Genomic DNA, 20,870 nt, shown 5'->3' with positions numbered 1-20,870 from the left:
GACTTGGCGTGGTTAGCCGGTTGCGACCATGATGTTTGGGGACAATCTTGGCATCTTTAGAGCCGTTGATATTGACAAAAATACAACAGCAGATGAGTTCAAGACTGTGTTGATGGGATGTCTCTCCCAGGAGGAACATGATTGTTTCACAATCGACAAACTACATCTTGCACCATATCCCATCGATGATTGCGGTACACAAGTAGCTGTATTTAAATTCTCCCCTCCTATTCCTTCTTTTTTAAAGAAAGTTGCTGCCGGCGAGAAAAAGCACCTACGGGACCGGAAGGGAAACCTCATAGAAATAGACGCAAACTTCTGGGGTCTCACTCAGCTAAACCATCCAAAAGAAGACATATTACTAGAGTAAGTTAAATATCTCTATTATTATGACTGCTGTCCATTCTATATCCACTCTGTCATCCCTTTAGCATGATTTGTATTGGATGTATGTAATTTTAAGTTACAACTTCGGCGATGCTAAGCCTGGGAAAAGTATCGTAGCCATCTCCGGACTTGCGAACCATGCATATGGAGCATGGAGTGGGGTTGAGTCAAATGGAACAGTACAAATGTGGCTTCAGGATTTCTTACCCGAAGAACCCGACTTGGGATCGAGATGTCGAATCATGATCTATGGATACTCTACCCAAGCAGATGACCTAGTTACTTACGTTGCGGGGTTTCTAGAGGAACTCTTCAAGGCGCGTAGAAAACCAGTAAGTAATCCAGCTTGCTTAATAAAAAATAAGAAGCTTCCGCCAATTCAAGTGTATCAATTCAAGTGTATCAATTCAAGTGTATCAATTTCACTTTTGAAACCTTTCGGACATACCTTCTCACATATTGCTTTAATATCAGCACCAGCAAAGTAGGCCATTAGTTTTAGTTGGCCATAGCCACGGGGGGATAATTATTGCAGAGGTAAGAGATTGGATCCCTATCTTGGAATATTGTAGCGGAAGGGAACAGAGGTTTTCATATACTTGTTTAAATTGCTCATGCCGATATTAAACTAACAGTTTGAATTGACGAATAGGCGTTTATTAAAGCTTCTTGGGACGAGCGGTACAAATCGATACATCTATCGACAGTGCAAATATTCTCTTTTGGGGTACCATATAAGGGCATCAATCCTGACCAGATTGACGTCGTCAAAACGTTTCGCGGAGCTGATCACTTTGGTCGTATATTTCAAAAAACGCGATATACCACGCAAAACTTTGAACAATTCCGACATTTAATCAAGCACACAAACACGCAATTAAGTTCATTCTATGAGACGCAACAAACACAAAAAATGAGGAAGGTAGATATATGAAAATTACTGTCCACATCCAACTTAGGTTACTGATATATATCACGCCCTGTTTTCTTTAAGCTGAACTTTACTCGCGAAAATTATCCAATTGAATCACATGGGATAGTAGTCGACAAAAACTCCGCAGTTCTTGGGTTACCCGATGATCTCGAAGAAGACTATGATGTTGATGGCGACCATATCTCCCTTATTCAGTTCACGGGTCAGGCTGGTCGCACCTATACTACGATTATCGGTCTATTGCAGCGTCTCCTTGCGAGATTAAGAAACAAGGTTTCAGCTAGAACAAGTAGTTGAGTTATTTCCAGGCCGTTATTCACTAGTTTCTCGAATTTTCGTGTCGATAGTTCGAAACACGTGTAGTACATATAATGCTAACTCTATAAAAATCTATCAGTGTCTAGACAAGAAGCAGCTCATCAAAAGAACGCTGTAGAGGAGCGCGACGGTTCGGAATCTTCCCTAACTCAAGAGTGCCAAAGTTCTGAGGAAGCAGAATATGTGTATAACCAAATGCTCCGTATTGCCGCCGCATTCAACCTACATTTGCTAGCAAGAGAGATACTTGATCGTGGAGCAGATCCAAACTTTTATGCTCATGATCCTCGATATAAAAAATGGGCAACACGGCGTTGGTAATAAGTTATTGAATTATCCGTTTGGTCGATAAATGCTGACTTCGTAATGGTTTATAGGATCTTTGATATAGATCCCGTACCAAATGGTATAGGGGCCTCAAAGAGGGCCGAGGACCGGAAAGTTGTTGAAAATATTCTTGGAAGCAATAAAACAGCGCTGGAACTCGCGTCGGAAAAAAAAAACCTCGAAGTTTTCGAGTTACTTGTTAAAGCGCACCCGGACTAGGGCGGAGGACAAGAGCCTGTTTCTTAGGGACTATAGATTTGGATGCTTGCTAATTCGAGGTTTGTGGGCATGGAAAGTTAATAATCTACACGCATGTGAATATTATCGACATGATGTTGCTTCTAGTTTTAAATTCACCCTGTGATACTAGAATAATACAATACGTCACCTAAACGCTTGGCTAATTAGGGGTATCTTAGTTTTCAAGAACGCCGTTGAATAGCTCAAATAACTACGGATTTAGTAAGTCAGCCAACGCCGGTAAATAAAGCCGAACGATAAAACGTCCAAGAAATAGTGTAAATTTGGCGGAATGGTATTGGATCGCGAAGGAACCTACCTGTTTTGCATATCTTGGGTTTTTTTGGGCCATACCGACAGCAACCGCGCGTTGCATTACAGCACAGTTCTCGTCGAGCGCTTTAGTTGAATAGAACACCCACTCTTTTAGCTCCTTGTATTTCACTAGCCCACTCAGGAACCGTTGGGTAGGTTTATGTACGATACTGCTGATTCCAGAGAAGATGAAAAGTACAGCAGTTTGGCTATATTCATCTATGTCGCCAGGGTGCTTGCAGCTCAAGATTGTCTTTTTGAAGGAATCCTGATCATCTATAATGGTCTGAATGGTTATATAATAGTTAATTGGTCAGTAACATTGAATCGGTGGGACTATCAAAATCTAAATATTCGAGTTTAGTGGCAACAACCTACCGTTGTCCCCAGAAGAACAATTATAATAAGAGGATTCTTGGGCCTTCCGTTTTGTATCTGTTGTACAACCAATGGTTGAACAATCTTTTCGTCTAGGCTTGCTCCTAAACTTTTCGGTGCGCCGCCCTCAATTGGTTTCGTCTTAAACCGATAAGGATCTATCACAGGCGGGTTATCCTGGGTCCCGTTGCAATCCCACCCGTAATTAACGAAGCGAATCATAACATTTGGAGGGTTCATAGGAGCGATAAGTCCGAGTATGTTTTCCAATTTGTGCTTCAATGGAGCTCTCGGATCCTCCTTCAGTTCACTTGGACTGTCTCTGGATGGCCAATCATCGTCTATGGGGGGAGGGATATTATGAATTAGAACTAATGTGGCAATATACATGGATGCATTGCACAAAGAGTGAAATTATTTGACATTCACGAACCACACAACACCGCAACCTCGTAGGCTTTTGGTTTTGGAGATTTTTTTACGCTAGTAGGATTCTGGTTATGGTCGGTGATAAATCCGTCTGCCTCGAGCTTCCTAGGCGTTTTCTCGGGATTTGGATCGCTGCGGTCTTCGAGCGCTTTCAAGTTTGTGAGAATGAAGTCTTCAGGATATGATAAGCTTTCGTTTTGTTGGATCTCGCGCTGAACTTCAAGAGAAGTCTTGGAAGTAGGTAGAGGACTACGCTGAACTTGTGGCCCTCTTTGAAGTTGTGTATATTTCGTAGGCTGCACAGGGTTTATGGGGTTTATCAAGCGATTCTGAAGTTGAAGGTTATGTTGTATCTGGAGGGTTCTGGGGTTTGGAAAAATCGAAAGTTGCTGTTCCAGGGGTTTTATGACATTAGAGTATACGACCTTTCTGATCTGCTCCTCGAGGGGCGTTGCAATGTTGTATTTTCTATGCAAGTCTAGGTGCGCTTTGAATTTGAGACACCCTTTGATGGCATCATAGTGATGTGCTAGTGCTTCGCCAAAATTTGGGTTATCTACCTTCTCATATAGAATATCTTCTCTGCCCTCCAGATCCGTTGGTGGGAGGTGATCAAAAGCGATTGTTTCCCCGATCTGTATCTCAAGTAACAGGCAAGCGAATTCTAGAAGGATTCTACGGCATTTGATTGTTATGGGTTCTGTAGTTTCATCTTCCGTACCGTGAGGCGCAAATTGTTCTCGAGGCCAATGAATATATGGATGGTGAATATCCAGTAACTCAGCCGTTTCTTTGTTATGGAGGAATTGAAATGAATCTGCTGTCCATGGTCGCTTTATCCATGGACCTTGGAGGAGGTGAAGAAGGCAGCGAGCAAGCGAAAGGGCTAGAACAGCCTTATCTCTTGGATCGAACGCTCCTCCAGCTGTTGGCTTGCGAAAATACCCATTGCTGAGGAGTTCTTTAAGGGAGATCGCGGGGAAAACATCACGGTGAGCTAAAAGGCCTGTTCTCGCAACGAATAATTGCTCTTCATCGAAGAAGAGATTTAATGCTGTTGAGCTCGACTGGAGTTCCCGGCGGTATTCATAGATGAGTTTGCAAAGATTCTCGACACCATGTTCTACTTTCTGAGAATACATGTCTCGGTAACTAATATTTATACACCAATTAATCGTCAGCAGAACCGCGGTACTGGCACTTCACCAACGTATAACGGGATATATAATTAAGTACTTTAGACTCACCTCGATATTGTGTTAAACCTGCTGTCCTGCCAGTAGCTAGAGTACTCGCAACTAAGGAAAAACGTGTTAAATATCAATGGACGGCTATTTAACTGAATATCACTGAGACACAACATAGCCTGGTGCCCTGTCTTGTCCCCGCAAGCACGAGTATTTTTATGTAAGATTTTAAAAAGTCGGTCAGAGGCTACTGCGGGCTCGGAATCTCTCCAGTTGGTCCTTGGGATAGTAATAGGGCCTGATAAGCTCGATTGGCTAGAATCCGATGTGTTCAATTTTTCGAACCGTGCATTGCAGGCCGCCAGTATCTGGGATCCCCTTGCGTAGACTTCTGCAGTTTGTTCTAGGTTTATGTAGGGGACGCATTTCTCCACGATATACTTACCGTCCTGCGAAGTGGCGTTGACGATATTTCCTAGAGCTCGGAGTTTTGGATAATTCTGCACGCTATCGGTATTTACCGGCGCGCTTTCAACCCTTGACCTTCCAGAGAGTACCCTTAACCTCGGGAACCTACTTTTCTTGAGCTTGAAATCTTTGAAGGGGTTTGAGAAGTAATTTGTAGCATATCGACGGCGGCGCGGCGGCGGCGGGTAATTAGTGGCGGCTCCAACTGATGATATATTGTCCTGCACTTCTTCGGTAGCCTGCCACCATGAAAAGAAAGTAAGCACAAGCTCTTATCTACCCACAATCAAGTAGGTATGCTTGGGTCGAGAATTAAATTACATCGTCAGCTGTAGTTCTGTTGTGATCATTTTGGCCGGGGCTGCGCGCATTTACAGGGGAAATGGCAGTCTCAATACGAGACAACTTGTGCTCGAAAATAGAGTCTTTGATAAGTTGACTGAGAAGATCGAGAAGATTGTGGAGACGGTTGAGGCAGTCTTTGAAGTCTTCACACGATAGCTCTACTTGGGGCGCAGTTTTCGGTAGCCTTCGCATTTCATGCTTGAAGAGGTTGAAATCATTGGTAGCTTTAATTTCCCAATCCCGCATATGTTTATCGGTTTCGTCAGGGCTTCCGCAACGGCCTTCTAAGCCTATGATCTCCCATTGGAGGCTAGACTGATAAATTGGGCTCGAGGCGAAAAGAGGCCGAATATCCTGTAGAAGCTGCCATTCTGGAATTTCGTTCATCTAGGACGTGATGGCCTCCGGTTTCGTAAGAATGTACTATTTCAAACCCAAATGAATCGACCACCGGACCACCACCACCAGATCGCGCGGCTACACCAGTAATCTCGATCGGGCTTGGGCAAGGTAGTACCATTTTAGTACCCACGCTACGGTTATAGAAGCGTTTTTAAGAGGTAAGTCGGTAGGTACTTACTTAAATAGAGCAGTGTAAACTGTTACCGCGCGTCGCGCAAGGTATGTATGTAAAATTTAGGACAGGTCGAAGAGTCAGGCGTTGAAGCAAAGTCGAGATACCACTCCTCGATAAGCTTAGCTATTATATACTTAGTAAGTTACCTATATCAAATATTTACTCCGCGGTAGTAAATACCTCGGTACTTACTCGTAAGTACTTCAGCCTTATATTTGTGTATTCAGTATATATATACTAGGTGCTTAGGTACATATGCCCCACACTAGAGAGCTCAAGATCTGTAGGCAAGTACTTCGAATTCGGCTGGGGATATATATTGACCAATGAAATTTCGTGAGGCTTCCATATGACGAGCCCGCGCTTAGGTAGGATCCTAGGATCCGGAAGCAACTAGCCAATACCTATGCATAGCCATGCTTATAGGTGCTTGTGGGTGTCTATATAGGTATATACCTAGGTACTTACTTTATAAATACTGGCACCCCGCTTTAATTACTTAAATTTGACCGTTTTATGGAAAAGGCTTAAAGGTCAAGTTAAAAATTGAAAAAAATTGAAAAAAAATTAAAAAACTAGTTCAGCCTTGCAACAATATCTCACTTTGGTGTGGAACTAACCCGTCTGCAATACAATCGTACGAGACTAACACTCAAGCAAGTCCTGGCCTTGGGCCTATATCTAGCTGGTCTAGTTCCCAGCTTGAACACTTCTTTGTCGGTTTCAATAGTGTCTTCAAATAGGCACGATGGCGGCCATCGCAGCCGGCTGGGGAGATTGTCGTCGAATTTACCATCTGTCTAAGACATGTGAAACCCTCCTCACAGACTTACTATCGGTGTTATCGCAAAATCAAAATACTCAAACGGAATTTCGGGTTGTGCAAGAGTATCTACAACAATTTGAGTGCTGGGCGGGCTACCTTGGTGTCTTCGCTCCTCCCCAGGCTTCGTTGGACAGCCGATTACAATATATGTTCGATGCTGAAGACCAAGTCCTCAGATTACTTGAGCTAGTAGAGAAAAATGCTAGACACGCGCACGGTACGTATACGCGTAACTTAGCGCTATAACCTGCAAAATTCCGAAGAAATTATTTAGGAATTCCTATTTATTTCCTACGGGCATGGTCCGGATCCCATAGCTCCAATTGCAATTAAACTGACCGAAAGGCCGAGTGCGGCGCTTTGGAACTTAGGACTGATTATTGAGTCTGCCAGGACCAACGATTCGGATCGAGGATTGTCAGGAACCGGAAAGACAGAAGCTCCTCGAGCTCAAAGTGACGACTCTATGAGAACAAGATCAAGTATTCTACTAGCTACACAAGCCGCCCTGGATGGGATCAATGGTGCACTTGGCAGGCTTCAGCGCCTCGGAGTCGTCATCAAGAAGGCCTCAGCTCCAGACCTTTTCATCAGGGGCCAGAATTTCGCAGAGAAGCATTCGGATGATTATCATCTGTTCGAACGCATGAGCCTAATATATACATATGTGAGGAACTTATACCCTAATATTGAAGATTCGCTTGTAAGGCAGCTATCTACTTCCATTTCGTCGAGAAGACAAAGGCTCCTGCACCTAAGAAAGCACCAGGCGAGTGTAGAAAATACAGATATTCGATTTCTATTCGAACCCGCAGGTCTAGATCAGACGATGTCACAGAGGTTAAAACGCATTGGGGATGTGTTTTCGGCAGCTCAGTCCTCAGACCTAGGGATAAGTTTCGTGGGGCCAGGATTAGCTATAGCAGGCTCGTTTCTAACTAAAGGCATTGCAAAAAAATCTCTCGGTTATCCGTATCGAGATCCGCCAGCTAATCCTACGCCCCAGAAAGAACAGACACAGTGCAAGTGTAACTGGTGCTTTAGATTACTGGAAGATTCACATGGAGCAATGGAGTGCAATAATCTCTGGAGGTATGTTCAAATCATTTTACGGAAAGCAGTACTTAGAACTAAAGTCCACAAGATCTCATTTAGAGGAAGATTTCCAACCATATGTCTGCATTTCAGAGGAATGTGGTGAGGAACCTGTCTGCTTCGCATCTTTGCATGAATGGCAGAGACATATGGATGGCTTTCATACCGAAGACTGGACGCAAGAAATTCACAAGCCGACAGTTTGGTATTGCGACCTAGACAACCACGAATTCATAGAATTTCCAACAGCCGAGGAGTTCTATATACATCTAGAGTCACACGAGGGGGAGGTTACAATAACTCGACTTGAAAGAATGGCAAAGCGAAATTTTCTTTCTGCCTCCCGAGGCCCTAATTTTTGTCCATTTTGCACGAGAGACATTTCAACCCTCGACCCAGAGCTTGACGAAAAAGCCACTGAAGTCCTAATCCGGGAGCAAGATCATCATACCCCGATCAGGGCTCGATCTACACGCCCGGGGAGGCCATTCGAAGGAGCCGGCTTCCAGCGTCCGGAAGGCCACACCGGGTTTACAAAAAGGGGATTTCTCAGCACTGCTGGTGCTACTAGCGAGGGTCGTAGCTCTAAGAGGGGTTCTAGATCTACAAACAGATTACCAGAGGGCCTCTCCGCCCACGCAGCGTTAACTAAGCACATTGGATTGCACCTATTGTCTCTAGCAATCTCATCTATGCAGTACTTGAGCGACAGGTTTTCTGTTGGGAGTCGAAGTGAGTCCTGTTCGACTGAAGCGCAGCTGGAGATCTCGTCCCAAGGGAACAGTCGCCGCACAGATAATTCCGATTTTGTGGTCAGAAGCCCTCTTCCTTTTCAAGATCCTTTCTTCGGTAAAATGGAAAAGGACAATCGCAGGGTCGTGAGTGTATAGCTTGTTGATTTATTGATTATCAAATTCAATTTTAAGTATGTGGAATTGAAGGAACACTCTTTGTTTTAAGTAAGCTACTCCAAATTCTAGTTAGCTTAAATTTTTGGCACTCCTGTAGACTAGTATTGAGGCATCTATACTTCAGGTACCTTCTTCCAGGTCTGGGTACGAGACAAGGTACTTTGTAAATATCTTGAATTTAAATCTTGTCTACATCTTAACTTATATGTTTGAAATTAAATAGCTGGAAATACATCATCTACAATGACTGCTTCGATTTTTAAAAAAGAAAAAAAATGATGCGGTTACTTGATATATTAACACGACTGCTCTTGACTTTGGGACGACCTCGGCATTTTTTATAGCTCGGGGTTTTGATTGATCTACTTAAGTGCGCAGCGCTCTCAATTGAGTTCAAGTGACACAGTTTCATACTGTATTTTATTCTTTAAGTAGTACAAGTGTTTAAATGGGGTTTTCGTCGTGGGATATTGATAATAAGTCAGGGCGCGGTTGATAAACTCATACTTTGGCAGCTAGAAAACATTACCCCGCGCCAGCCGGCTGCAGCCCATATTGTGTATGTGCAGAAAACACATGGTTAGCCAAGATTGATAAGTACACCATACTCATTGGGCCTCTTTCGCTTCTGAATGGCTTCCTCCCAGAATTCAATGTCGGCGTCATTCTTTACCCGAAAACCGCCTGGATAGAATACATCCAACAGCGATGACCCGACGAATTCATATTGTTCTTCCACTTTTTTCAAGACTGCTGCTACGCTGCTATCGCTGATAGGTTCTCCCAGCTGTTTCAAATGAAGCCCGAGGGCTGCAGGTGAGCGTTTGGCTCCTGCGGCGATAATATTGTGAGCACTTCCTATAATACCTACTCCCATGAGGTCTGCAAACGTTCCATTTTGCGCGAGTTAGCTATGTTCTGATAACTAAAGTCTAGTCAAAGAGTGGGAATGGTGATGTATATACTTACACCATGAGTTCCTCTTCATGCCCGCCACGGTTACCAAAAGGAGAACCCACAACGATGCCAGTGTACATGTTGCCACTCTTGTGAGCCGTGAAGCAGCACGAGTTCTCGTCCCTCTGGCCAAAATCTCTAGATCGGGCCCCACATCCTTCTTCCCGACTATCACCATTGCAGTACGGCTTCCATTACCCTGTGTAATTGTGACAGTCGAACCGCCGTTCTTGGGGCATGCCCATTTTTCTTTACTCCACTGCGGAAGCGAGCCGCTTAGTACGGCGAGAAAGTTGCCAACTACAGAAATGAGGAGGATGTCCCAGCAATCATAAAGTATTAAGGGAATAAGAGCAAGGCCAATTTGAATTAGAATGGTGACGGGACCAAGAAGCCACACCCAATCCAGAGTTGGGGTTCCATGGCCTGGTATGGCGGAGGAATCATCGAACTCAAAGACAGTTACACGAAGAGCTTCCCAGGGACGATGTTCTGCGCTACGAGCGGGAACGGCGGGACTTTCTTGGGCTGGTGACCGTTTCTCGGTCGTAGAGGGTACGTCCGAAGATCGTGGAGGGACATGAGCTACCTCTTTACTCATTTCTTGGTCGACGGCATCATTAAAATCTCGCAATAGGCGGCCGAGAATCCAGCTTTTTGTGGAACGGCAGTGGCCACTTTTGGCGCCGATAACAAGGGTTTCATCGACATCGGCATCAGGCATGAGCCGACCATCTATATTTTTTGCAAATTATTGGGTTTAGCCTCGACCTTCTTTTTGCATCTAGCTAGGCCACCAACGACAGGTAGCACCACAATCCTCGAATAACATCGAATGGGTGTTAATTTTATAGCAACTTACCGCCGAGACTGCTCACGAGAGCGGAGGCAGAATAAGCCACCCATCCGAACGAAAAGGCGCATGGGGTTACAACTCTGCCAGCTAATTGCGCAACAGATCTCTGCACAATATCTGGTCCCAATAACATCAGGACAGAAAGGATATCACTAGGATTCTGCCATTGTTCTAATAAGTACTCCGAGACCCGGGCAAGCGCCTCTTCGGCACCCTCTGGTGCACGGCCAAAGATGAAATTGACTATAGGAGCCATATCAGCTGATATGAGTAATCATGGCAGTTAATACGGGCTCTCTCTCCCTTGGAGGTTGGTAAGAACGTTGGTGATATTTATATTCTTACCTAGAAAACCTTGGGTCTCGCTTGCAATTGATGCCATTGATGAATATATTCGCTGGGTTCCTCTACAAGTAGATAATTATTGTAGACTCTTGAGGTCAATTGGGTGCGAAAACTGGGATTTATATGTTTTCTATGGGCCTGCGCGCTACAGCTCTGTCATCTCATAGTAAGCTCGTCAGAAGCTTGAATGGGCCCCTCTAGAGACACTAGCTATATTGGATACGAATTCAAGTATGAAGGATTCCTACTATTTTGGTATTCAGAGCTGTTGATACTGTGGCGCTGCCCAAGGCGAAACTAGAACGTTGGTGGTTCCCATTCTGGCTGGGAGTTTTTTTGCGTAAGGCTGTTCCCGCACCACCTTTTGACATCCCTGAACTCGGTTCTGGCAAGCATGATGCTGGGCTTTAACCAAGACTAGTTTAGGCGAATTGGTTGGTAGGGACCCCTTGTGGTGGAAGCTAATTTAGCTTCCGGCTGCCCCACTAGCTGCAGTTGGATCCTCTTACTCGTTAGCTTCTCGAATTGAAGCTTTGGCTACGATATGACGGGCGGGCGAGCTTCGGGTCAGTTATTTTCGAAAGTCTCCCAGCTGCAGACATATATATATAAGCTTCATTCTGCAAGTATCTACTTAGAACATCATGTTGACTAACATGAGCAGAAATTCACGACTCGAACCGTCCAAACTCCATTGACTTGGGCCGCTGGCTGTCTAAAGAATCAAGTCTTTCGAAACTTTTATCCCAATGGAACACCTACCCCTACCGCGGGGCAAAAAGCACCTGAAAATTCCGAATCTGGCCTTGGAGACCTACACTCGAAAGAAGGATGTGCCTTGGGCGGATTACCCCCAATCCAAAGGTTGGACTTCTGAGCAGCTTCGTGGTGATGAAAACTTTGGAGGGCGCAGTCCTGCCGAGGTTCAGTCGTTTTTCCAGGTATGGCTCTACTTCGGTACCGTCATAGAAGTCCTGGCTATAGTCGGCGTCCACACGAAATACTCCGACTTTCTCGACCCGACTGGGAAATTTGTCTCAACGCGAAAGCTGCCTGGGTTCGTCCTCAAGTGGAAGGAAAAAGTGGGATATGAGTCTCCGGAAAGTGCGATATCTCCTAAGAAGCTAAGTGACTTTACGGCAAAGATATGTCGAATTCTAAAAACGGTCAACAGCATAATCATGATATATAATGAATCAAAAAATGGGACTTCTCAAAAGCCATCAGTGATACCGGTTACTGAATTAACCTGGATTTCAATGAATAGTCTCTACCATGCGCTTACATTGGCCATGTGTGAGTTCCATCATATTCCGGGACACTCTGGTCACCTCTGGGCATCATCAAACTTACTGAAGTCCCACATCCTTATGAAAGGCTGGTGTCCGTCTGACGTTGAGGCGATGATGGAGAATTTGAGTATCGATGGGCACTATTACATAGCGAGTCTTGATACTAGAATAGGCGAAGAGAACATCTCGCACGATATATGCACACCTAAAGTTTGCAAAGCCAGAACCGTCAATCCGAATACTTACCGGCAAGTACATAGCCCCCCTTGCACAGGGGATTGCAACGGGAGTATTGCAACAGATGTACAGAGTGTGATGGAAATCGTAGAAAGGGGGCAGGTGCCTGTTCATAGATGGGATCCTGTTGCAAGGGTCCTCAAGGTGAAGGGTGCCGATATGCTGAGAAGGGGAAAGGCTGAACCATCTTATATCGTTTTATCTCATGTGTAAGTGGACAATATAGATCTATGCATCGATTGTCTTGGCCTAGCCCTAAGAAGAGATCTATCGGGTTCGCTAACCTGACTGTTTGGTGCTCGCGGAATTTAGATGGAGTGATGGTTTAGGGAACTTAAAAGAAAATTCCCTACTCCAATGCCAGCTGGATGAGATACAGAAATATATCGATACACTCTCTGGCTGGGAAGGCCTAAAGGGACAGCCTCAATATTTTTGGCTTGATACACTTTGTATCCCTGTTGGCCCATCCCCGGAGAGAAGAAAAATAAAAAAGATGGCTATTAGCCAAATGGCTCATATATACGCCGCAGCCAGTGCCGTTTTGGTTATCTCATCGTCCTTCAAGGCCATCAAACCGTCAGGCTCAGCCAGCATTGACAACGGTCTAGGCTCGTACCTGGCCAACTGGAATCGAAGGCTATGGACTTTCCAGGAGGGTATGCTCGCCAATAAATTGGTATTTCTTTATGCGGATGGAGAGATGGAATTTTCTCAAAATAGACCCGGTACAAGAGGGGGAAGGCTTGTTGAGGGAGGCTGCTGTGTCGACTTCCCCTCCCGTTGCGTGGAAGCCATGAGTCTCTTTTATTTTTTCCCTTACCTCAGGAGAGACAATAGGGGGTATTATCTTCGGAACCCGGTGCCATCCCTCAGCTGGAGCGTCAACAGACGATATGAAATGCTAAGTGGGACGATGAACTCAATGCGACGCCGTTCGACATCATGGTTGAGCGACCAGACGCTGTGTGTAGGAACTTCATTGTCAATGAATGTAAAACGTCTAGTGGCCGTGGAACAAGAAATGCGGATCGATGAAGGGGTTGGAGATCGTGAACACGTTGACGATGCGCGCCTCTCGATTAGACGAATGGAAGCTTTCTTAAAAATACAAAAGGTCGTCCAGCGTGGTATCATCTTCAACTCGGAACCGCGAATCGATGAAGATGGATATCGTTGGGCGCCTGCTTCATTCCTTGGCTTTTCTGGGGGTAGAGATGGTACTTTCCTAAACTCCAAAGCAATTGTCTCTGAAAACGGTCGAGGCCTTTATGTTAAAGGCGGAGGGGCTTCCTTCACCATTGGCGAAAGCACATCAATTGATCATGGTACACCAATTATCGTTTCAATTAAAAACGCCAGAGCCGGCATGGAGCCAATAAAGCTGAGAGTTTGTCCCATTCAACCGCCTAGTTCCACAAGGCCATTCGGCTGGAGGCCTGGGGGACATTATGGGATAATCTTGGACTCGGATCTTGAAAACGTTGCGGACGATCTGAATCAGCTAAAGAGGTTTTTTGGAGGTCATAGTTTAGACAGCAGCTTCCCTTCCGATGAATTCAGGATGAGGTCGTGGTTTGAAAAGCTCTTCGAAGGAATTAATCCGGGATCCGTAAGATTCACCGCCGTTCTAGGTGATATCAAAGCAAGGTTCAAACCGAGCGTCCTGAGCCAAACCGACAGGATACAAATAGTACACAATTGTCTCGCGGCTGTCACCTTACTTAACCCGGAGTCTGTCCTTCATCTCAAGACTGAGGTTCACAAAGATCCTGAGACACCCCAACTTCCGAAACATCTGAAGTTAAAAATGGGTAAATCCCTGATTCCTGAAGAGGATCCTAGACTTATATTTCACCGTTTCCCAAAGGACACTGAGATGCAGGATTCACCTAGGGGGTGGATTGATATTGGGGGTTTCCCGGTTCCTTCAGTGCGTTTTGCACCTGGTTATGAAGATTTGGGCGACTTGGATGGAGCGTTCAGCCGCTCATATCTTGACCCAAAACTTACTAAAGATTTCGATGTCGAAAGCTTGGCAGGTTCTGAGGATGAGAAAACTCCTTCGGAATTTGAAAGTTTGTTAGATGAAGTTGATGAAAGCGATCCTGTCGAGATTGATGAATCTTCCTCGGACTGGGTTGATGAAGAATCGGTACAATCTGGGGACGAAATTGATGATTTAGAACTTGAAGGCGAGTACTTGCCCAGATTTATTCTACCTTCGGTTATCTCGTGCAGCATATGTACTAACAATTTGAATGGCTACGGTTGGGGGTTTTATATATATAGCCATCGGCGAGTTCGATTACCAGGAGGACATTGATCAATTTTGGGAAGCTCTCAATTCTACTGAGAATGAAGACGAGCCTTCTGACTGGGAGCCATTATATGCTAGAGGTAACAAGCTGCCCGAATTTGTAACAGCTACTAACCATGATTCAGAAAAGGAGATAGTGCTGGAAGTAGAAGGCACTCTAAGGGTGGAAAGGAGTGGATGGTACATCTTATAGGACAGTAAATACACTTCGTGGGATAGCAAAAATAGAAAGGAAATTAGGTAATTGAACCGAATAGATGGTTGATCTTGGTCTGGAACAGGTTGATCTATAAAAAATGAAATAGAGCAACTTTGGAATAGGATATTATTGCAGGATTATTCGTCATCTACAGCGAGTGCTTCAATTAATTTTCAAAACCAATACTATCACTTGATACATTAATACTACTGTCCTCCTTCTACTGCACAAACCAATAACCCCACAGCACACCACCTGCAGCCGCAATCCCGGCCATAACCACATTAACTCCATTATTACTCAGCAAATCGAACCCATTGAATATCTTCCTACTCCCCTCCCCACCTCCAACAGCCTTGGTTTTAGCCGTTACATCCTGTCCTTCACTTGCGACACCAACCCTTTTCCTCATTTGACCTTCAATCGATGGATACTTGGTACTTGTCACTAAAACCTTCTCACCGCCTTCACTCTCCACAATTTTTCCAGCTTTTACATCGATCACACTTGCTTGTAGTGTAGCACCGAGTAAAGAATCGATGATAGTTCCACTGATTCCAGCTGCAACAATTACGCCTCCTAAAGTGGCTTTAAATTGTAGATTTGAATTTTCTGGACTGAATGGGACGGAAAGAACGGAGATGATGGCGATTATTATACTTCCTGCGGTTCCGGCTATGAAACCGGCGAGAGTTACGCCTCCGTTGGTGCCCGGTGGAACTACCTTCAGCGGGTTGTAGATCAACCTTGGAGGTGAGCGGGATAGAATTCCCAGTTCAGATGAAAGAGTATCTGATAGAACCGCGGCGTATTGTCTATTGGCAATGAAAACATATATATTTAGCGTTAAGGTCCTTGCATTACCCCAGGATGTCCGAGTTATACATACGTCATAATCCCCACTACCAAAGCATCCCTCCATCCGTTTTTCCCACCAGACAACAAAGAAAATGTAATATCTTTACCAGAATTCAAATCATCTTTTACAAGATAATAATGAATTAAAATTAACACGCTCGCACAGATAGAGTTCGAAAACACTTGGGTATGTGTTCTTGTCGTGACGGTATGAGACCCAGTTGCGGAGATGGTTAGAGATTGCTTTATTGCATGTTTATGCTTCGTCGCCGCTATACATCGTTAATTCACGTTAGTAAATACAAAGCCCCTCTTGGTATTTTGCTTAGCTTTTGTACGAGGGGGAAATGGTTGGACGTGGCCCTGCAAGTATTTTGGCATGCATGTGAAATGTACCCGTTCGCAAGAAACATGCATAAATCCCAATCGCTTTTACAATACCCCTGTACATTTATGACCGAAAAAAATTCCAATAAAAGTGAAGATGAAGGAGTATACTTACAAGTTCCGGTAAGATAGAATCCGAACAATAAGCAGATATTCAGCGTGGAGAACGGATGAACGGCATGAACCAAAGCCGTAACGACGGCGGCAAGGATCCCACTGAAGGTCAGCGATTTACGGCTGTGGGCCCGGTAGGCCAATAAAGCCGTCAAAGCGGTGGAAAGTGTCCAGTGCATGGTTTGAAGTTCGTAGGATGCAAACGATGAGCTAGTGGTGAGGGAGCAAATCGCATCCGGGCAGGACGGGGTGGATGATATGAAGATGATATATGTATGACTGAAGGCCGGCTAGATAGTCAGGCCGCACAGAATGCTGGCCTTTTTAGACTGGGTGAAGTTGTGTTGCAGACGGTCAGATTCTTGGCAAACGTTGTCCCCATTTGCACCGTCGCATTTGCATATTTTGGTTACTCGTCGTGCGCGTCAGCACACACGCGGTTTTCTATTCTTTTGACAGGGTCTGGCCCTCGATACGAAAATACGAAATTCTTTGAGCATTTTATACTCTCTAGATTCGGATCTACACTGCCGATAAAATGGAGGTGCAACGTGGAGGGGGAAGAAACGACCCGGCTCTAACAGGACAATAACTATACAGGAAATTCACTGAACGGAGATATATATCTCTAGAGCTTTGAATCCGTATTGACCTTCCCGTGCTCGCAAGTCAAAAGAATGTTCCCCGCATCGTCCCTCATAATTGCTCTCATGTGAACAAATCTCTTTCCCAAACCGACGATTTCGCAATGGATTTTGACAGTAGTTCCTCCTGGTACTGCTCTTAAATAGGAGCAATTCAACGTCCTGCTGACACCCCAGCGCTGCCAAAACCCATCCTTTTGAACAAGTGTTAATAACATCGATGTCGCGATATCAAAAATTGTGGCTGCTGAACCACCATGTAAGTTACCCGATAGGTTGGTGTATTCCTCCTTGATATACATTTTAAATGTGATGGACGGGTTCGGAGATAAGGTCGCATCAATGGGTTCAAGATCTGAATAGATCGTTTTCCCCCACTATAATTTATATTGATATATCAAATTAGTATACTTCAAAAAAAAAATTACTTTTTGTGAAGGAACTGTAGAACTAACAGAAGGGATATCATTCCCATCTTCGTTGGATAATTTTCCAAACTTGCGAAACGGAGAGTTTCTGACCAACTCCAGGAGTTCCTCTTCGCTCATATCCTCCCTGGGATCCTTTGGTCTGTCTGACATATTGCGAGTTTGAATAGATGCGATCCGAGGAACCAAAGGAAAGTATGATATTGGCGAGGAGGAAAAACGGTGTTTGGGGGATAATGTCGCAGAATGTGAACTCGAAGATACCAATGGTCGAGAAAACTGGGGAGTTATAGCTAGTGTGTTCAGCGAATTAAGCCGAATCAAGCTCTTGTGATTGCGGACTGGGCCGCGGGTCAGAATGCGAGAGACCAGGGCCAAGCCGTAGGGCGGATGCATTTCCAACTTGATTATAAGCTTTTCTTGCTGGCATTCAGCGAGGAATGCTTTCGTGATTTGCGGGCAAGATTCAATATGTTTCTGCCGGAGCGCATACCCAGATGTAAGGTTGCGGTTTTCGATCTAGATCCAGGGCCGTTCTTGATTACGGATAGTTGCATCAAACGAGGATTTGATATCCGGATTAAATCGCGGGGAGCTCAGAATTGCCGAAGAACATTTGTCTATCCGACCGAAGAATAAATTGGTGATAAAACACAACAGATGCAACGTGTTGAAGCTAGCTATGAGTATATACAATAATACAATCGCAGATAAATATAAAACCTTTCTAAGACTTTTTGGTAACTAGAACTATTAAGTAGCTATAGAACAGACTAAACTCTTAGGTCCACCGAAGAAATGGCTAGAAAGAAATAAAATTTAAAGAAATAAGTAAAAAAACATTTCAAAGAACATTTTTCGACGCTCCACCATCTATGGTGATCTTCTGCCGTATCATAACTTTGAAAACTCCATTACCGAACTTCTTCAAAGTCGATACCCCCCAGCTATTTTCGGGTATTACTAGCTTAGGACAGTAGATGCACGCCTCGCCAGTATCAAGACCCTTGATTTCCCCGAAAATGTCCGCCTCCGGTTTCTGTAACTCCTCGTCTCCCCAGACGTTTTGCGAGGGCTCGGGTGCCTGGGTCTTGGTTTGAAACCCAACATGCTTCCGTATTTCTTCAAACCACCGAGGAATATCGAATCGATGAAATATAACCATCGAAGATAACTCCATAATCTCAGGATGTATGAAAGGGTCTTGGGTACTAACTATCGTTCTCAGACCCAAATGACGTTCAAGTCGGATATTTCCGATTATTGACTCTGCAAATCGTTTTACCGACGCAGAGGCATTGTCCGTCATGTACCTATGCGCTTCGTCTAGAGCAATTATTTTCCCCGAAAGTTTGGGGGCAGAAGTAAACAATTGATTGCAAATACCGAATAGCACGCAGGCGGTCTCGGAATCGACAAAGGGACAAGTAAGATCGAGGATAGTCACTGTTCCCGGTGTCGCGTGAAACAAGTTTGGACTATCTTTTGGACCGATGAATGATTCCAAAATAGTGAGTCGTTGTTTCAACGGACGCGATTGCATCCCCACCAGTTCACCTTGAAATAGTAGTTTTTTGAATTTATCATAGTCGAAGGGCTTGTTGGTAGCATTGTTTTCGATTGCCATATCTCTTAATACTCGACGAACAATGTCCATATAGAGAAGACCACTATTCTCCCGCACCGACATCAAATCGAACATGGTGTCAATGTTCAACTGGCTCGGATTCAGCTGAAACTCCCTGATTGTGACATTTGGTATATTCGCATAGGCCGTTCGCATATTCCCTATATTTGAAGGGGATACAAGGACTGTGACTTGGGGAGCCAACGAGTTCTTAGAATTATCTCTCATGTTTGCGAGATGGGCTGCCTCGCATGGCTCGCTTTCGACATTTGAGTGATACGGAGAATAGTGGAAGACGAGGCCGGATAAAGGTTTTTGAAGACGACCAATTGACTCATCACGTATTAGGCAGCTTTCTATATATCAATATATCAGTACACATGCCACATTTCTAATAGCGTCGATATTGTTTGTAATACTATCGTCAGCGGGGGTTTTACCTAGCATTGCTGTCAGAGAATGTGACTTCCCGGACCCCTGCAGACCACAAATAAATGTTGTCCACGGTGTATTAGTATTTAAGAGCAATAAACGTTGCTCACTTGAATCTGCTGATTCAGGGCCTAGGAATTTCCCGAACACCGCAAATTGTGGTGGAAGGGCCACGTCTGAAGCCGATCTGAGAAGATCAGATGTAAATAAAGGGATGTATTCGAGAGCATTACGGATGGAAGCTTTGCTCTTCCTATTCACAAACAATGAATCGGCATTAGACACCAATTCTTCGAGCCTTGACCTGGAATCGTCTGATTGTCGTTAAACAGAAGAGTGTTAATATAAAATTAATTAAGGAGATAAAGTAAACAGTTTGAGTGCTGACCTGTTGATGGATCCTCTAGATCTGAACGAGGAGCGTCCCACCAATGCTGAACTGCTTCTTTCATTGGACTTTCTGGGATGGCTGGGGTCCCCTTGGGCGTAGGATATGCCCCTTCACCCAAAGCAACTGAACTCGTTGCCGTATTTGTGGCGTCTCCCTGCACAGGACCTTGGTTTGGATCGTTATTCGACGGCGTTGGGTCATCCTGGCGCTTAGAATGGTTAGGGATTGCGGGGGCGGTTTCTTGAACATTTACACCAGCAGGCGGAGGTTGCAGAGAGGAAGGGGTGGAAGGGCCTGGGGCGGGGGCCTGAATTGGCTGTGGTGCTGCTGGTGCTTTTGCAGTTGGCTGGAGAGGTGCGGCTACTAGTTTAGGAGGGGGTGGTGCCGGCGCTTTCGCAGTTGACTGTGGTGCCGGCGCCTTTGCAGTCGGCTGTGGTGCCGGCGCTTTCGCAGTTGGCTGTGGTGCCGGTGCCTTTGCAGTTGGCTGGAGAGGTGCGGCTGCTGGTTTAGGAGGGGGTGGTGGTGGTGCTTTTGCAGTCGGCTGAGGAGCCTGTGCTTTCACAGTTGGCTGTGGTGCCGGTGCCTTTGCAGTCGGCTGTGGTGCCGGTGCTTTCACAGTTGGCTGTGGTGCCGGTGCCTTTGCAGTCGGCTGTGGTGCCGGCGCCTTTGCAGTCGACTGGGGAGGTGCGGCAGCTGTTTTAGGAGGGGGGGGTGGTGCTGCGGCTGGCGGGTTCGTCTGAGTAGCTGGCCCCGGTGCTGGTGCCAATGGCTTATTCTGCTTTCCCCAATCTACTAGGATTATAGATGTCGTCTTCATGGGGACCGGAAGACATTTCCAAGACCGATACCTAAAAGTCTCCGTTTAACATAATCCTAAGACCATAAATCTATCTCATGTAAACTGTGGAGAGGCAGCCTAATCAGACCATCCCTGCCCTTTCCCTGCGCCTAGTCTCGAGGCTACACGAAAAGCACGTTTAGAATATTTACAGGCGTGCATGTTAAGCACACGCCCACAAATACAAAACCTGTGTAACGAAAAGAAT

The 20,870-nt window shown here is 45.1% G+C and overlaps 9 protein-coding genes across 9 annotated transcripts; 4 read left to right on the top strand and 5 right to left on the bottom strand.

The window, feature by feature from the left end:
- Nucleotides 1–28: 28 nt before the first annotated feature.
- Nucleotides 29–1,618, top strand: AOL_s00215g513 (uncharacterized protein; the record flags this gene model as incomplete). Its single annotated transcript, XM_011129715.1, has 3 exons — nucleotides 29–366; nucleotides 464–719; nucleotides 1,382–1,618. The coding sequence occupies 3 exons, from the start codon at nucleotides 29–31 to the stop codon at nucleotides 1,616–1,618; spliced, it is 831 nt and encodes a 276-aa protein (XP_011128017.1).
- Nucleotides 1,619–2,381: 763 nt separating this feature from the next.
- Nucleotides 2,382–5,715, bottom strand: AOL_s00215g512 (uncharacterized protein; the record flags this gene model as incomplete). The annotated part of the gene is made up of 6 exons (XM_011129714.1): nucleotides 2,382–2,417; nucleotides 2,526–2,807; nucleotides 2,900–3,240; nucleotides 3,333–4,480; nucleotides 4,576–5,222; nucleotides 5,305–5,715. 6 exons carry the CDS (start codon nucleotides 5,713–5,715, stop codon nucleotides 2,382–2,384), a joined length of 2,865 nt encoding a protein of 954 aa, XP_011128016.1.
- A 938-nt stretch (nucleotides 5,716–6,653) lies between these two features.
- Nucleotides 6,654–8,716, top strand: AOL_s00215g511 (uncharacterized protein; the record flags this gene model as incomplete). The annotated part of the gene is made up of 3 exons (XM_011129713.1): nucleotides 6,654–6,948; nucleotides 7,049–7,823; nucleotides 7,876–8,716. 3 exons carry the CDS (start codon nucleotides 6,654–6,656, stop codon nucleotides 8,714–8,716), a joined length of 1,911 nt encoding a protein of 636 aa, XP_011128015.1.
- A 601-nt stretch (nucleotides 8,717–9,317) lies between these two features.
- AOL_s00215g510 (uncharacterized protein) lies at nucleotides 9,318–10,806 on the bottom strand (the record flags this gene model as incomplete). The annotated part of the gene is made up of 3 exons (XM_011129712.1): nucleotides 9,318–9,619; nucleotides 9,707–10,429; nucleotides 10,557–10,806. The coding sequence occupies 3 exons, from the start codon at nucleotides 10,804–10,806 to the stop codon at nucleotides 9,318–9,320; spliced, it is 1,275 nt and encodes a 424-aa protein (XP_011128014.1).
- An 838-nt stretch (nucleotides 10,807–11,644) lies between these two features.
- On the top strand, nucleotides 11,645–12,637 carry AOL_s00215g509 (uncharacterized protein; the record flags this gene model as incomplete). Its single annotated transcript, XM_011129711.1, has 1 exon — nucleotides 11,645–12,637. The coding sequence occupies one exon, from the start codon at nucleotides 11,645–11,647 to the stop codon at nucleotides 12,635–12,637; it is 993 nt and encodes a 330-aa protein (XP_011128013.1).
- Nucleotides 12,638–12,920: 283 nt separating this feature from the next.
- Nucleotides 12,921–14,937, top strand: AOL_s00215g508 (uncharacterized protein; the record flags this gene model as incomplete). Its single annotated transcript, XM_011129710.1, has 2 exons — nucleotides 12,921–14,670; nucleotides 14,717–14,937. 2 exons carry the CDS (start codon nucleotides 12,921–12,923, stop codon nucleotides 14,935–14,937), a joined length of 1,971 nt encoding a protein of 656 aa, XP_011128012.1.
- A 226-nt stretch (nucleotides 14,938–15,163) lies between these two features.
- Nucleotides 15,164–16,481, bottom strand: AOL_s00215g507 (uncharacterized protein; the record flags this gene model as incomplete). Its single annotated transcript, XM_011129709.1, has 3 exons — nucleotides 15,164–15,758; nucleotides 15,833–16,073; nucleotides 16,304–16,481. 3 exons carry the CDS (start codon nucleotides 16,479–16,481, stop codon nucleotides 15,164–15,166), a joined length of 1,014 nt encoding a protein of 337 aa, XP_011128011.1.
- Nucleotides 16,482–16,930: 449 nt separating this feature from the next.
- Nucleotides 16,931–17,527, bottom strand: AOL_s00215g506 (uncharacterized protein; the record flags this gene model as incomplete). Its single annotated transcript, XM_011129708.1, has 2 exons — nucleotides 16,931–17,323; nucleotides 17,402–17,527. 2 exons carry the CDS (start codon nucleotides 17,525–17,527, stop codon nucleotides 16,931–16,933), a joined length of 519 nt encoding a protein of 172 aa, XP_011128010.1.
- Nucleotides 17,528–18,218: 691 nt separating this feature from the next.
- On the bottom strand, nucleotides 18,219–20,641 carry AOL_s00215g505 (uncharacterized protein; the record flags this gene model as incomplete). The annotated part of the gene is made up of 3 exons (XM_011129707.1): nucleotides 18,219–19,357; nucleotides 19,544–19,747; nucleotides 19,822–20,641. The coding sequence occupies 3 exons, from the start codon at nucleotides 20,639–20,641 to the stop codon at nucleotides 18,219–18,221; spliced, it is 2,163 nt and encodes a 720-aa protein (XP_011128009.1).
- Nucleotides 20,642–20,870: the final 229 nt, after the last annotated feature.

The sequence above is a fragment of the Orbilia oligospora genome (assembly GCF_000225545.1).
Source record: "Orbilia oligospora ATCC 24927 unplaced genomic scaffold scaffold00215, whole genome shotgun sequence".
Lineage (NCBI taxonomy): Eukaryota > Fungi > Ascomycota > Orbiliomycetes > Orbiliales > Orbiliaceae > Orbilia > Orbilia oligospora.
Note: the sequence above shows the minus strand (reverse complement) of the source record. Positions and strands in the feature narration are given on the sequence as shown.